At 32.0% G+C, this 14082-nt stretch overlaps 1 protein-coding gene across 1 annotated transcript; it reads right to left on the reverse strand.

Moving 5' to 3' along the window:
* Positions 1-4235: 4235 nt before the first annotated feature.
* On the reverse strand, positions 4236-8449 carry LOC132745139 (uncharacterized). Its single transcript, XM_060733966.1, has 3 exons — positions 7850-8449; positions 7428-7599; positions 4236-4800 (listed from the first exon to the last, which is right to left on the reverse strand). Exons 1-3 carry the CDS (start codon positions 7910-7912, stop codon positions 4529-4531), a joined length of 507 nt encoding a protein of 168 aa, XP_060589949.1. The 5' UTR covers positions 7913-8449; the 3' UTR covers positions 4236-4528.
* Between the last annotated feature and the right edge of the window lie 5633 nt (positions 8450-14082).

Raw genomic sequence — 14082 nt, forward strand, 5'->3', positions numbered from 1 at the left:
ATTTTTAGAGCCGCAGTACGGTATTCCGAGGTCCCTGGTTTGAGTCTCGGTCAGGCTTCACATTAAAAAATATAATATATATTTTTTTTTAAATGGAGGTGTTACAATCATTACTCATGGCAAAAAAAAATATTAAGTGAGTAAAGTATGTTAAAGGATCAATGTAAAGGGACCTTTTTTAATGGAAACCTCAGATGATTCTTACAGTGTAGAATTACCGTCTGAATGCAAGTGTTGTATAGCTTTGAAAATTGTACATCTTATCTCTAATTAGTGCTGTACATCTAAATCCTACCGTCTTTTGAGGCCTTTAGATTTAGGTTTGGGTTTACTAATTCTCTTTTTTCTGCAACCATTTGCAATCAAAGGGCTGTAAGCTCTGTGGTATTTTCTGATCTTTGCAATCTAAATCGTACTGTATATCTTTATATAGTCAAGTCAAATCAAAAGATTTATTCAGTAAATAAAGGCCACCGGCCCAAAATACATGTCATACAAAATATGGTATTTAACATTATAAGGTTGTGTCTTTTACAAGTTTTGACAATCATTACATTTAAATGCTACTGTGCTATAGATATCATGAGGTGGTAAATATAAGTAGAGATTTTCTTAATTATAAAAATATCATTTGATGAAAGTAATTCATAACAAGAGCTGTCTGTAGGACAGCACGCTCGACTATTCTTAGTGCTTGATAGTAAAAGAGCCTTGATAATGTTAATTTTTTTAAGTTCACAAAAGGGCAATTTTTTTTTTATAAATTCATGTTATAGGCCTTACAGAGAGTCTAATTATACAGTATTGGCTTGACTATTCGAAAGGTAATGTCACAAGGGTGTTTTATAGAGTATAATAATACTAATTACCTATTACCAGATTACATAAATTTGACAGACAAGGTACAAAGGCTTGTTATTCAGATGTTTTATCAAGTAAATCACTGCTTTATTATTATAACCAAAATTTCTAAGTTTCAAAGGGGCAAATAATTCTGCAAATATTGCAGGCAGAGTTATGCAAACTGTTTTTTTGCAAACTGATGTACATTGTTACTATAAAAAAGTATTTTACATTTCAATTGAATATCTCAAGCAATAATTGAGATATTTGACTTTACAAAAAAACTTTAACCAAAATTTCTAAGTTCCAAAGGGGCATAATTCTGTCAATATTGTAGGCAGAGTTATCCAACTTGTCAATCTGATGTACCTTGTTACTATAAATAAGTATTGTAAGTTTCAATTGAATATCTCAAGCAATAATTGAGATATTTGACTTTACAAAAAACTTTAACCAAAATTTCTAAGTTAAAAAGGGGCATAATTCTGTCAATATTGTAGGCAGAGTTATCCAACTTGTCAATCTGATGTACCTTGTTACTATAAATAAGTATTGTAAGTTTCAATTGAATAACTCAAGTAATAATTGAGATATTTGACTTTACAAAAAACTTTAACCAAAATTTCTAAGTTAAAAAGGGGCATAATTCTGTCAATATTGTAGGCAGAGTTATCCAACTTGTCAATCTGATGTACCTTGTTACTATAAATAAGTATTGTAAGTTTCAATTGAATATCTCAAGTAATAATTGAGATATTTGACTTTACAAAAAACTTTAACCAACGCAGACGCCGACGCGGACGCCGACGCCGGGGCGACTACAATAGCTCTCATATTCTTCGAATAGTCGAGCTAAAAAGTTATGTAGTTTATTTCCGGAATTATACCAGTTTACTAAATAGGTATTTCTAATTTCTAAATATTTTTTACAATGAAAAAAAAGCATGATATTCACAGTCAATATGATAAGATGAATGATTTTCAAGACAAAAGTTGCAAAAGCGTTCTTGAAAAGGTATATTTAAATGCCTACCGATTTCAACATTAAGTTTGTGATTTGATCATCGAAATTAAGCATTATGCTTTCTTATGTTTTACAGGGATTTCTATTAGAAGATACCGTTCTACATTTAATAAGCTTTTAAAATAACAATAATGGTGACATCTACTGGCATTGTTAATATTATCATGCCAATTTTGAGTATAACAATCTATTATGCGTTGTTTAAAAATGCTAACAAAAATATTCACATCTCCTATTTCTTGAGAAATCCAAATGTAACCAAATCCGTAACTGTACAGAAGTATTCGTATTTGCTAGCCCAAGAAGTTCTTCCAGCTTCATCTAGTGATTTTAACGTTAAATAACATTGTTTTGGGTAACGGCATGGTGGTATAACCAATAGCTTACACCAATAACGGATGCAATTTGTATAATAAGTAATATATTTTCCTGTTATATATTATAATTCATCTTGCAGGGCGAGATGCAGCGACTGCGTTTATATTTTTTACTATAACAGTTTGAGTTTGATACATACGGAATTTTGCATGACTAGAGTTGCATCAAAAAAAAAATCATGTTTTTGAAGTTAGCCGGACAGCCAGAGCAGCCGGAACTCATTTTCGTCTACTCCGGCTGTACTGGCTACTCCGGCTAGCCGGAATCCGAGTCCGGCTATACAGGCTGTCAAGAGATGATACGGTAAAACCTGTGCAAAAGACCTTTGAAAGACCTTCCATAATGTATAATGTCAATTTACTTATCACAACGATCTCCAGCCATTACGGCTAGCCAGAAAAAACAGAAACCAAGGCTACAATTGATTAAAAAAATCCGACAGCAGATTGAAAAATATATGAGTCGTGCATTGTGTGTCCGGGTGTCCGCGGGTATAGGTGTGTCCGTCGAAAATACTCTGGTATTCTGCCGACGGTGAGCCGAAAATCGTTCTAGACAGCTCATATCTGGCCAATTCCGGCTGGCCCCTGTGGGGACCAGACTCAATTACGCAGAACCGCACATGGTGGGATAGTTAGGGGGTCTGACCGGTTGCCCGCGGGTATAGGTGTGTCTGTCGGGAATACTGTGGTATTTTGCCGACAGTGAGCCGAAAATCGTTCTAGACAGCTCATATCTGGCCAATTCCGGCTGGCCCCTGTTGGGACCAGACTCAATTACGCAGAACCGCACATGGTGGGATGGTTAGGGGGTCTGACCGGGTGTCCGCGGGTATAGGTGTGTCCGTCGGGAATACTCTGGTATTTTGCTGACGGTGATATATATGTATGTCACTTCCGGTTTAGATCGCACCGGCATACCGAGCAGCAACTAGCAACTCTTACATCTGTGTGATACCGTGCTCTGTTAGGGCAATACTAGAGCAATAACCGATAATTCGATGGGTAAATTATGAAAAATAAACAATCAAATGTAACACTTAGTACGCAAATGTGATGCCCACTGACCTTTAAGGAAACAACGGTTGCCCCTTACAGGTTTTGAGCGCACGCGACCAGCAATCCTTAGATAACTAGTCCGATGCCTTTATCTTTTGGCGATATTGCCACACTGCTCCCTATATTATGCTATCTTTATGCATTTCTAAATTTAATTTTCGTTTACAATTTTTCTTGGCAGAAAACATTAAATTTGTTGCGAAATGAATTGTAAAATGCATTTGGAAATATAGAGAGAGAATGCATTGTTTATTGTCAATGTAACAGATGGGTAATGTATCATGATTAGGCTTAAGCAATTACTGAGGTCAACAGAGAAAGAAATTGTAAAATGATGTTTTTAGATAGAAAATAATTCTTTTTAATAAGTGAATAAATGAAATAAGAAAAGAAAAACTACTTTTCTCATTCGACCATGAGCCGCAAGATGATTCAAGACAAGATGTTCTAAAAATAATAATTAACAACTGTACTGGAAGCTACATGCCTCCAGAAAAGTTGTTACATTTGAAGAAAATTAAACTTGAGAAAAATTGAATCAGATTTTGGAAAAAAGTAAAACAGATTCAGGATGCAAGTAATAACTTGCATGTTATGCGTCATCAATTAATGATTTGGCAGCTATGGTCACAATATTTATAATGTGTTAGTAAGGCAGTACCACAGCAACGTAATTTTTAAATATATAAAAGTAAAGTAATTTTTTTTGCCAAAGAAAATTTCTCAGTGCTTAATCAAACACTGTGCTTAGTTTCTCCAATATAACTGCTTATTAATTACATGTATGATCAATTTAGTTTTACTTTTGTCTACTTTTAGTATGTTGTGATAAAAAAGATGTTTTAATTTTCAGCAAATGATTTTAAATTGATTACTTGTAAAGATTCCATAAGGTTTTTCGTTACTGACTGTTTATGCATATTTCGACCACATTTTGGTAATTAACATGGTTTGTAAGTGCCATTGATAATGTGTGAATTGCTTCCTTTTGGTTTCTTCACAATATTACACATTCAAATACATTTTCACAATTTTTATGAAAATTAGTATGAATTTGGAGGCGTGCTGCTTTAAAACTAATAAGTAAATACAATATAAACAATATTTTTCTTTTTTTGATAATTCCATTCCTCTGAAATATAAGACATAGAAACAATAATTTGAAACATGACCTATCAAAAATAAGACATGTCGACAATTGTATAGTAAAATTCCTTCAATAGAACTAATTACATGTTCTGAAAAACAGTTCTCCATGCCAAGGTTCTTTTTTCACGGTAAAGTATTCATCACGCGTTTCAGAGAAACCGTAGCAACCATGATGCTTTGTATCACGATAGACTCCGTTACACACGTTCTTACTCCAGTTTATGCAAGCTTGTTTACACAATCTACGAGTCATCCCTAGCCCTCCGCCAAGGCGAAAAGAGCTTATTTTCTCCCATTTAGGATACCACATATATTTCTCGCCGAATGTGTTGATGCATGATTGCTTCCCTGAAATATGCAAAAGATTATCATGGGAAAATTATTGTTTTTTTTCAGTAGAATATCCTGATATTACGTCTGTTTTGTTCCGATATTTCCGAAGCTTCAACGTAAAACGTACTCAGAAATCAACAATTAGATACTTGTTTATGTTTATTTAAGAATATGACGAATGCCTGTTTTAAAAATTTGGATATTCATTTCTGCTAAAACTTGAAAAAGGGAAACAGAAAAGAAACTCGTCGTTTCAAAATTAGGTGGTAAAAGGTAATTTTGTTTAATTGTTTAAAAGGCTATCATATGGTATTTCATAGGCTATTTCATGATGTTTCATAGGCTTATATGCTTTGTTTATAGAACATCATTTAAGTTTCATAGATTATAATATAATGCTAATCACAGGCTACTACAAAATTTTCCATGACATAGGCTTTTCATAATGTATCAAAGTCTTTAACTTAATGTTTCATAGGCTATAGTATTGTGTTTCATAGACTTTTATATAATGTTTTTTAAAATATTATGATTATTTATTAATGTTTCATAGATTATTTAACATTATTGACTGGTGTGCCACTGAATATGAAGTGATATTCACTGACAGATGACATGATTTTCTGCAGGTTAATATCACATCATATTTTATGGCTCACTTGTCAATAATTGTTTTATTATATGAATATGCAAAAAAAAACACTCACAAAAATAAAGCCTGTTAAAGGGAAAAAAACGGATTAAACTCAATACAGGATTGGAGCAGTACATGTACAAATGTACCTCTAGACGCTTGCAGAAATCATGATCACAAAATAGACAAATATCGTTTTTTTTCCGCCGATTTTTACATTTTTCATTAATTATCATACATAAATCGGTGTGAAAAGATGAATAAAACCTATTAAAGTTCATTCCGTTGCGTAAAAAGGCAAGATTTTAGCATTTTATGATTCAAGCGCCTTGCCCGGTATATACCGGAATACGGTATTAAGTGTGGTGCTCCAATTCTTTTTTAGTCTCACTCCAAAAAAAAAAAAATAAATAGCAATACACCTTGGTTGGCTGTTTTCTTTGATGTACGGGAAAAAAGCACTGTAAACAAGCTTACGTCAGGCGTTCAGCGACTACGTGAACGCTGTGCAAACAAAATAAATTAAGTCTCAGGCCCATAAACCAATGCGGTGAAACTTTTATTCTATTATAGTAAAGTTATTTTATTTCAATCGAGAACTATGGCATAAAGAACAAAACGCGAAACTTATCTTTTTATGCGTAGTCTCATTGAAAATGAGTCTCAATCTATTTTTAGATTTGGAAAACCATATTTAGCCAGTAAATATGATACTTCACCCAGTGATTATGATTATAGTATAATAAAAATATTATTATAAACGAAAACTGACTCCATTGAACAGTATACTGAAGAGGCTGGCTTCATATAATTTTCTTCTACTCGTTCAATAAATTTAGTATCAAATTTACACTCATTCAATATCCCATATGTCTCTTGCATCTTCAAATTTCTTTGAATTTACGATATTTTCCTTTTTGCTGCAGACGTTAATTGTTTTCCACAATTAGAGGAGAATATTACATAATGATTGTGTTAAACGTGTGTTCCCTGTGATATTGAATAACCATGGTAACGTACACCGGCACAAGACATCTAAATGTTTTTGAAACAAAGTTGTACTTCTATTGCATTCATAATTTGTTGTTTTTACATAAATGCAAAAAACACTATCAATATAGTTTAAATGACAATATGTCTAAATTTAATATTATTCAGACATGAAATGGCTACATTATCAAGTTTTGAACAACGGTGGTCTAGAAATATGTTGAACGTTGAAATCGTGCGATCGTTAAATTCATCAATTCATTGGACAAATCCCTTCAGCTACTTACGTAAAGATTAAATTACCACAGGGCAACTAAGAGGCGATCGGGACAATCGCTTTTAGCTGGCGCAAGCAATTCGACGAGATCACAGACAAGAAGGGAGCGGGCGAGGAAGCGAAAAAATGACGCGACGTTATTGACGACAAATGCAAAAGCGTTACAAAAGGATTGGCAGTAAACAGTCATTTTGACTTAAATGTAGCAGAAATCTCATTGGTCCAAAAACCAGCACTATTTATAAATTCATATTCACTGTGTGAAAAATTATATTCACTGACTGAATTAGGTTTTCCCAACCTAACAATAGATTGAGGCTCATACTATATATCCTTATATCGTGAACATTTTTTTTTTGCGCGTGCGTATAAAAAAACTAAATGTTGCGTTTCGTTCTACATGGCAGATTTCTGAATTAAAATATCCATACTTCATTATAATAGTAAGAAGTTGCACCGCAATGTTGTGTATAAATTTGAATTACTTTTGTTGCGTAGAACTTCGATGAGCGCCTGACGCCATATTGTACACAGTGCGTCCTTTTTCCCGCGCTTCAATGAAAACAGGCACAAGTTGCGTTTTGTATTTTCTTAAAAAGATTTACTTTTAAAAATATTTGCATATAATAAAACAATTATTTAATATAATGTGATATTCACCGGCAGAAAATCATCATAGGAATAGGCTAATAAAATCATGTCTAAATGCCTTATATTTTTATAATCTAGTTAAAAATTTACCTTCCCTCCCCAGGGTCAGATCATTTCCTTCCATCACCCATTGCTGTTTAATATTTCTAAAAACATAAAATTCCTCCATATCTTCAACATATATTGATACATATTCCAGGTTCCAATCAGTTGAGATATCATGCCAGCTTCCACCATCATGTCCGATCTGTACACTTTGTATCTACAAAACGTATTAAAATAAAAATGTGAGAGATCCTTGATAACATTGTTATGTATAAATCAAAACGGGGAAAGGGATGGAAAATTAAAATGAACATTTTTCTTCAAATTCATAAAACTATAGAGTAATAAAAGAAAAGACATAACTTGTATTATACAAATAAACAAGAACTAAAAAAACTCTTTACAACACTTTAAGTTTTAGTTTAATTTTTTATTAACAAATCATCAAAAATAATTATGATACTTACTGGTCTTACATCTCTGGCAAATGTTCTGATCTCGTCGACATCACCAGATTCAAAATTCCCCATCAATTTTATTCTTCTTGTACTTCCTCTTGAGCCAAACAGAGTAATGTAAACATTGGCATTTGTACCGGCACCGAAACGTTCTCCCGTTTTCGTACTGATCAGGTAATTTTTACCTTATCACAGAGTAAAAAAAATTGCATAATAACTTCAAAATATTTAGTTATTCAATAAATACACATTGACTTTGTCTAAGATATAGCGATTTATTTGATGGTCGTGATAACTTAACGATATTAAAATATAAGTACGTTTATATTACCAGCACATATTCTGTAACCATTTAATAAAAAGGACATATGTTGGCACATCTATTTCTGGTATTGTATAATAACAATACCTTTAAAGTGAAAAATAAAATTATCTTGACTGGATAAATTAAGGAATACCAGTCGTATTAAAATAACATAACGTCACATCCAGTTGAAGAATTAAAATTAATTGTCATAGATATAAATTAAAAGGTTTTAAATCTTGGTCTGTTGCCCTCTAGATAATGCAGGATGATATGTTGTTAAGGATTACAAACCCTAATGAATCGATTAATTTGTAGTATAACCCGTAGCTTTCGGATATAATTAATTGTTTGTTGTTTTTTTTGAGATTCAAGAGGGTGTTACCGCCGTTACTCAGTATTTTATACGACTTCAATATGGCGTGTTGAATGCATCTTCATTAGAAGATATGTGTAATAAAACTAATACATACCATTTGATTAAAGTATGAAACAAAATAAATGGAATGAAATGATATTTTATATCTTATGCAGAGATCTCAGATATAGAGTATAATTATAATATAAGTAAAACACAAGGTACATAATAGAAGTAAATAAATGGTAAAATCATATCTACTGTTTATATTGATTAAGTTAGTAAACGGTAAAAAAATGTTGTCAATAGTTTTATGTTCGATTCTGGAAATGGTTGTTTCAAAGACTCTCTCGGTTATTTAACACAAATGGAATTTGTTATATTAGAATAAAATTTTCCGGGAGAAATAATCGTTCAATTTATGCTATCTTTAGTACAGTTGTAACCGTTGTGCACTTTGGTTATGCATGTACCACTCCAACTTTAGGAAATATACATAGATATTGGTTACATGCAGATATTTTAGAGAAAAAATCTAAATAAATATTAAAACAGTAATTTTCAAACAATATGTAGATAGATGGATGGATGGATGGATGGATGGATGGATAGGTGGTTGTATGGCTCTAGGACACATTTTTTTTATTAAAACAAAATATAAATTTTTTATTAATACCCTTGTCACATGTTATTATATCTGACCATGAATCCATCACTTCGGCATGTCATTCCTTGGTCAGATGATGGAAAAAGACCAAAACCACACGTAAAAGTGCGAACTGTTTCGCCAATAGCAAAATAGGTTTTTTGTGTGGATACTTTCGCCATATCTTTATTCTCAGGAAGCCTACAGGAACCTATTCAAATGTAATAAGTAAAATTTAAGTATTTTTTCCCTCTCAAAGAGACCAGAACTGTTTAAAAACTGCCTCGAAAAATGTTTTTCTTCTTTTTACATGCATATTCTAAAATATGCTTTTAAAAATTTTTTTTGGTTTTTCCCTTTTTTATAACCCTTATTTAACGTATAAGTCAGGGCAAAAAGGTTGGATAACCTCAAAACATTCCCCAAAAATACAATGAAAAAATTAAAAGGGGGTCAATCAGTGTTTTTGGGTTTATCTTATAATTTTTCTTCTATAAATTTCAAAATTTTTTTCAGATGCCTTTTTTTCCTAAATATTAATTTCGTTGTTCACAGTGAGCTTTCCCTATTTTTCCCCTTTTGGGCATTTAAAATTCACCCGGACCAAGCATTTCGCCCTTTTTTAGCATAAAATTTTTTCGTCACATATAACTTTTATTTGAAAAAGGAAAAGCCCCAAAAAACATAAAATTAAAAAACATTGGCCCGTGTTTAAAAAAGATTAAAAAAAAATATCACAATAAAAACCTGATAGAAATTTTTTTTCCCCCATTAAATTTAACAAAATTAAAAAAAATTTTTAAAAAAAAAAATTTTTTTTGTAAAATGTAAAACAGGAAAATTTGTTCAAAAAAGATATGTTCGTAACTTGAATTTCTGAATAAGAACTCGTTCGGATATGGGTTTTTTTTCTAAAGAGTGGTTTAAGATATTTTATATCCATATGGTATCATAATTTAAAAGAAGAATGAAGCTATATCGTACACAAAAAGAATGCACTACCGGGTATAGTGTACGTCGACATTTATATCTTTATCTCGCAAAATTCATCCAAAATCATCATCATTACCTTTTTCACAACGTTTTCCAGATGTTAAATGCTTGCATCTACAATAACCATCCTTCCAGCAAATACCACCATTTTCACAATTTGGTTCACAATTTGCTAAAAAATATATGTAATTACGTGTTATGATATATATCGTCTACATCAATAACAGAACAAGAGCCACCGTCGGGCGGGGGAACGCTCGACGTTTTACTTTTTCTAAAAGCAAACAAAGAAACGTTTGAACAAATCTTAACGTTTCCTTTTTTTAAAAATTTAATTGGTCTGTCTTGTCACACTAGTTTTGTCAAAGTATGAATCCTTTCCAGATATATGCCCATGTGTATTACAGAAGAAGAAAATATATATACGCATTTATATATATACGCATTTATATACACCAATACCTATATATGGTCATTTAATGCACAAATCAGTGAAAATTCAAAAAAATTAAACTTAACCAAGGTCATGAAAGAGCCAAGGTCAATTTGAGTTTGATAAACATGTAGGTCTTGTCCTTAAGAATGTTCTGTTATAATATGAAGTCAATCCGTTCAATAATAGCAGCCAGTTACAGCCCAAAAAATGAAAATTTCAATAATTTGACCTTCAAAGTCAAGGTCATTTATGACTGAAGGTCAAGGTCTGTCTAGTTATTTAAAAGGGCTATCCTTGAAGATTTTTATGTTAAAGATTGAAGACAATCCATTCAAAAAGGACAAAGTCACAGCCAATAATAGCCAAAAAAATGAAAATTTCAATAATTTGACCTTCAAAGTCAAAGTCATTTATGAGTGAAGGTCATGGCCTGCCTGGTAACTTTAAAGGGCTATCCTTAGAGATTATTATGTTCAAGTTTGAAGACAATCCATTCAAAATAACAAAGTTACAGCCAATAATAGCCAAAAAAGTAAAATTTTCAATAATTTGACCTTCAAAGTCAAGGTCATTTATGAGTGAAGGTCATGGTCTGTCTGGTTATATTACAGGGCTATCCTTAAAGATTATTATGTCCAAGTTTGAAGATAATCCATTCAAAAATAACAAAGTTTCAGCCAATAATAGCCAAAAAAATGAATTTGACGTTCAAAGTCAAGGTCATTAATGAGTGAAGTTTAAAGGTCTGACTATTTTTTAAAGGGCTATTCTTGAAGATTATTATTAACGTTTGAAGACAATCCATTTAAACATAACAAAGTTACAGCCAATAATAGCAAGAACAAGCAAAATTTGGATTTTTGACCTTGAAGGTCAAGGTCAATTATGGATAAAGGTCCAGGTTAGTGTGGTCTACTGAAAGGTCTTGTCCCAAGGGTTGTTGTGGCCAATAATGAAGACAGTTCACCAAGAAATTTAATAGTTATGATCCAGGTACAAGTTTGCGGACGGCAACGGCAACTCCGCCAGGACTCTAACAAAACTCTACTTTAAAAAAAAAAAGTCGAGCTAATTTTGAAAAAAAGCCGAGCTAAAAATGATTGTGCTTTGTACTTTTGATCATGAAGCATAATCCAATAAATAATTGTAACCTCGAGCTTTGACCTTTTGACCCAAAATAAATTAGGTCATTTATCGCTTTTAGCAAACCTTGCAGCTGAATGCAATGGATGAAAGCGGGCGTTGTCGATTAGGAGAGATTTCAGTATTCATTAAACACTTTGTTGGTAAATGTGATGACACTTTCAAGATAGGGTACTGTCAAAAGTGTGAAAGGTAGGAGTCTTGTAATATTTTCATCTATAATATGTTTTCGTGAATATATCTGACCATTATACCTAAAGAAAAATGTTCATAAAGAACGTGTCTGATCTCTGTACTATACATTATGTATAAATTTTCAATTGTTTTGAGATATCTCGCCCTAAACACTGACAATTTGTAAGATTTTAAGTTGAATCTAGAACTTCGAATTGTTCTTAATTACAATTTGTTAAATAAGCTTATAGTTTCAATGTATACTTAAGGACAATGAAAACGCACGGTCGGGATAATTGCATTTTGACAAGGAAAATATATTTCTTTTAAATATATTTTCACAGTTTCATAAAACCGAATGCATTCCGGTCATTTAGATATCAAAGTTATGATGAAAAATGATTGCATTTTAATGAAGTTCTTGCATGATAAATACAGTACCCGAAAAATTAAAAGTAACACTTTGGGCTAATTGTAATAAGATCAAAACAGAAAAACAGATTGAACCAATTCATGATTACTTTATGAAATGAAATTATTTATTTTTTTAACTTTTAATTTTTAACTTGTTTTTCACACCTTTCTAGAAATGTAAGACACAAATGAGCAATTAAAATCTTTATGAAATGAATATTAACTATGCCAATGGTCAGTTTTAGAAATCGTAAAACCTCACATGGAAATTGCATATACACACGTTTACTCTATAAAAGATGCTAAATTTCAAACACTATTGAAGACTGGCTAGCAAATTGTATGAATGGTGCTACAAAGAAATAACCGCTGGGTAGATTTAGGACAGATTCAGCCTGGTCTATCTTACAAACAAAGCGCCAACCGTTTTGGCATCTATCGGTCTACAATATTTTGGCTTCACCAGCGTTTTCGCACTACACTACAGGCCGAATGGCGTCAGATTCCACAGGCAACGTCTATGAGGCGACGATGTACATATGTAAGAGACGCTGATGACGGACATTGTCGTTTCTAAAGATCCCGACGGTGACATTACGAATAGACATTTATGAGTGGCTTTGTTTTGGATTTTCATTTTAGTTTTTGCCTTTGTTAAGTTTGCATTACTGTGATGATAAAGTTTGATTTTGGGATTTTCACCTTAGTTCCTTCGATTTACTGGTGTACATTAGATGTCAAACATTTTGAATTATTTTAAGTTGTTAAGTTTGCGTTTTGTATCAAAAATATGATATACATCTAATGGAGTCGTTCGTGTTTAGTTTTCATGTAATAAAATGCATATAGTGCGGGCGTGCGTTTTTATTGCCATTAAGTATAGTTTGTAATGGTTAGACATTTTCAACTCATTGTTGAAGTTGTTTTATGTATAATAAAATATGTCTATAAATACTCGAAAACATTTTTCAAATGTTCCTTGCAATGATGTAGACAACTTGTGTGGTTATATAAGCTATTAGATAGCTTACATATATTCGCATGGGAGCATGATCAGTAACATGTCCATCCTGCCCCATGATGTTCAGCATTTTAGGAGAGAAAAAATACATTTTGTAGTGTATACACGTTTTTATATTACTATTTTGTGAAGTCTACTTGATTATATCAGATTTCCTAATAACAAACAGCATGAACAGTTTCACACACAGCGGATTTGATACGTTATTTTCTATACAGTTTAGACACGACACGGGAAAAGAAACTTACTTCTTAATACTATTTTTTGTTGAATTGTGTTTGGAAGGAGATTTTAAAAATGTTGTTATTTAGTCCATGGAAGTTCGCTCTGATTACATTGTAAAAGTTTATTGGGGGGAAATAAATAGTTCAAGATTCAAATAACTTTATTTGTGTTCTAAGGCCTCCGGCCAAAAATACAAATTATACATACAACAATTTTGTAATGTGGTTGCGTCACCTTAACAATATTTATTAAATGTGAACAAAGACTAGTTGTTTATGTTATCCAGTAAAACATTTACATAAAACATAAGCTTCCTTAATGTGGTTGTATCACGTGTACTTATTAATACATAAAAATCATTTAGTTCTTTTCCGCTAAAATACCAATTGAATAAATACTTATCACGGATTTGTTTGTACTTTTTACATATAAAGAAAGCATGGAATTCACAATCTATACTATCATTACAAGTTGTACACAGACGTTCTTCCCTTGGGATATTATTATGTCTGCCTATTTCTATATCAA

This window comes from Ruditapes philippinarum, unplaced genomic scaffold (assembly GCF_026571515.1).
Source record: "Ruditapes philippinarum isolate M1 unplaced genomic scaffold, ASM2657151v2 ctg410_1_1_1_1, whole genome shotgun sequence".
Lineage (NCBI taxonomy): Eukaryota > Metazoa > Mollusca > Bivalvia > Venerida > Veneridae > Ruditapes > Ruditapes philippinarum.

Bases quoted from the DNA above. Each gene is read 5' to 3' on its own strand.
- LOC132745139 (XM_060733966.1), bottom strand. From the start codon at position 7,912: ATGGGGAATTTTGAATCTGGTGATGTCGACGAGATCAGAACATTTGCC. The intron at 7,600-7,849 runs GTAAGTATCATA...TACGTTTTGTAG, and splicing joins TTGCCAGAGATGTAAGACCA to ATACAAAGTGTACAGATCGG. The intron at 4,801-7,427 runs GTAAATTTTTAA...TGCATATTTCAG, and splicing joins TCTGACCCTGGGGAGGGAAG to GGAAGCAATCATGCATCAAC.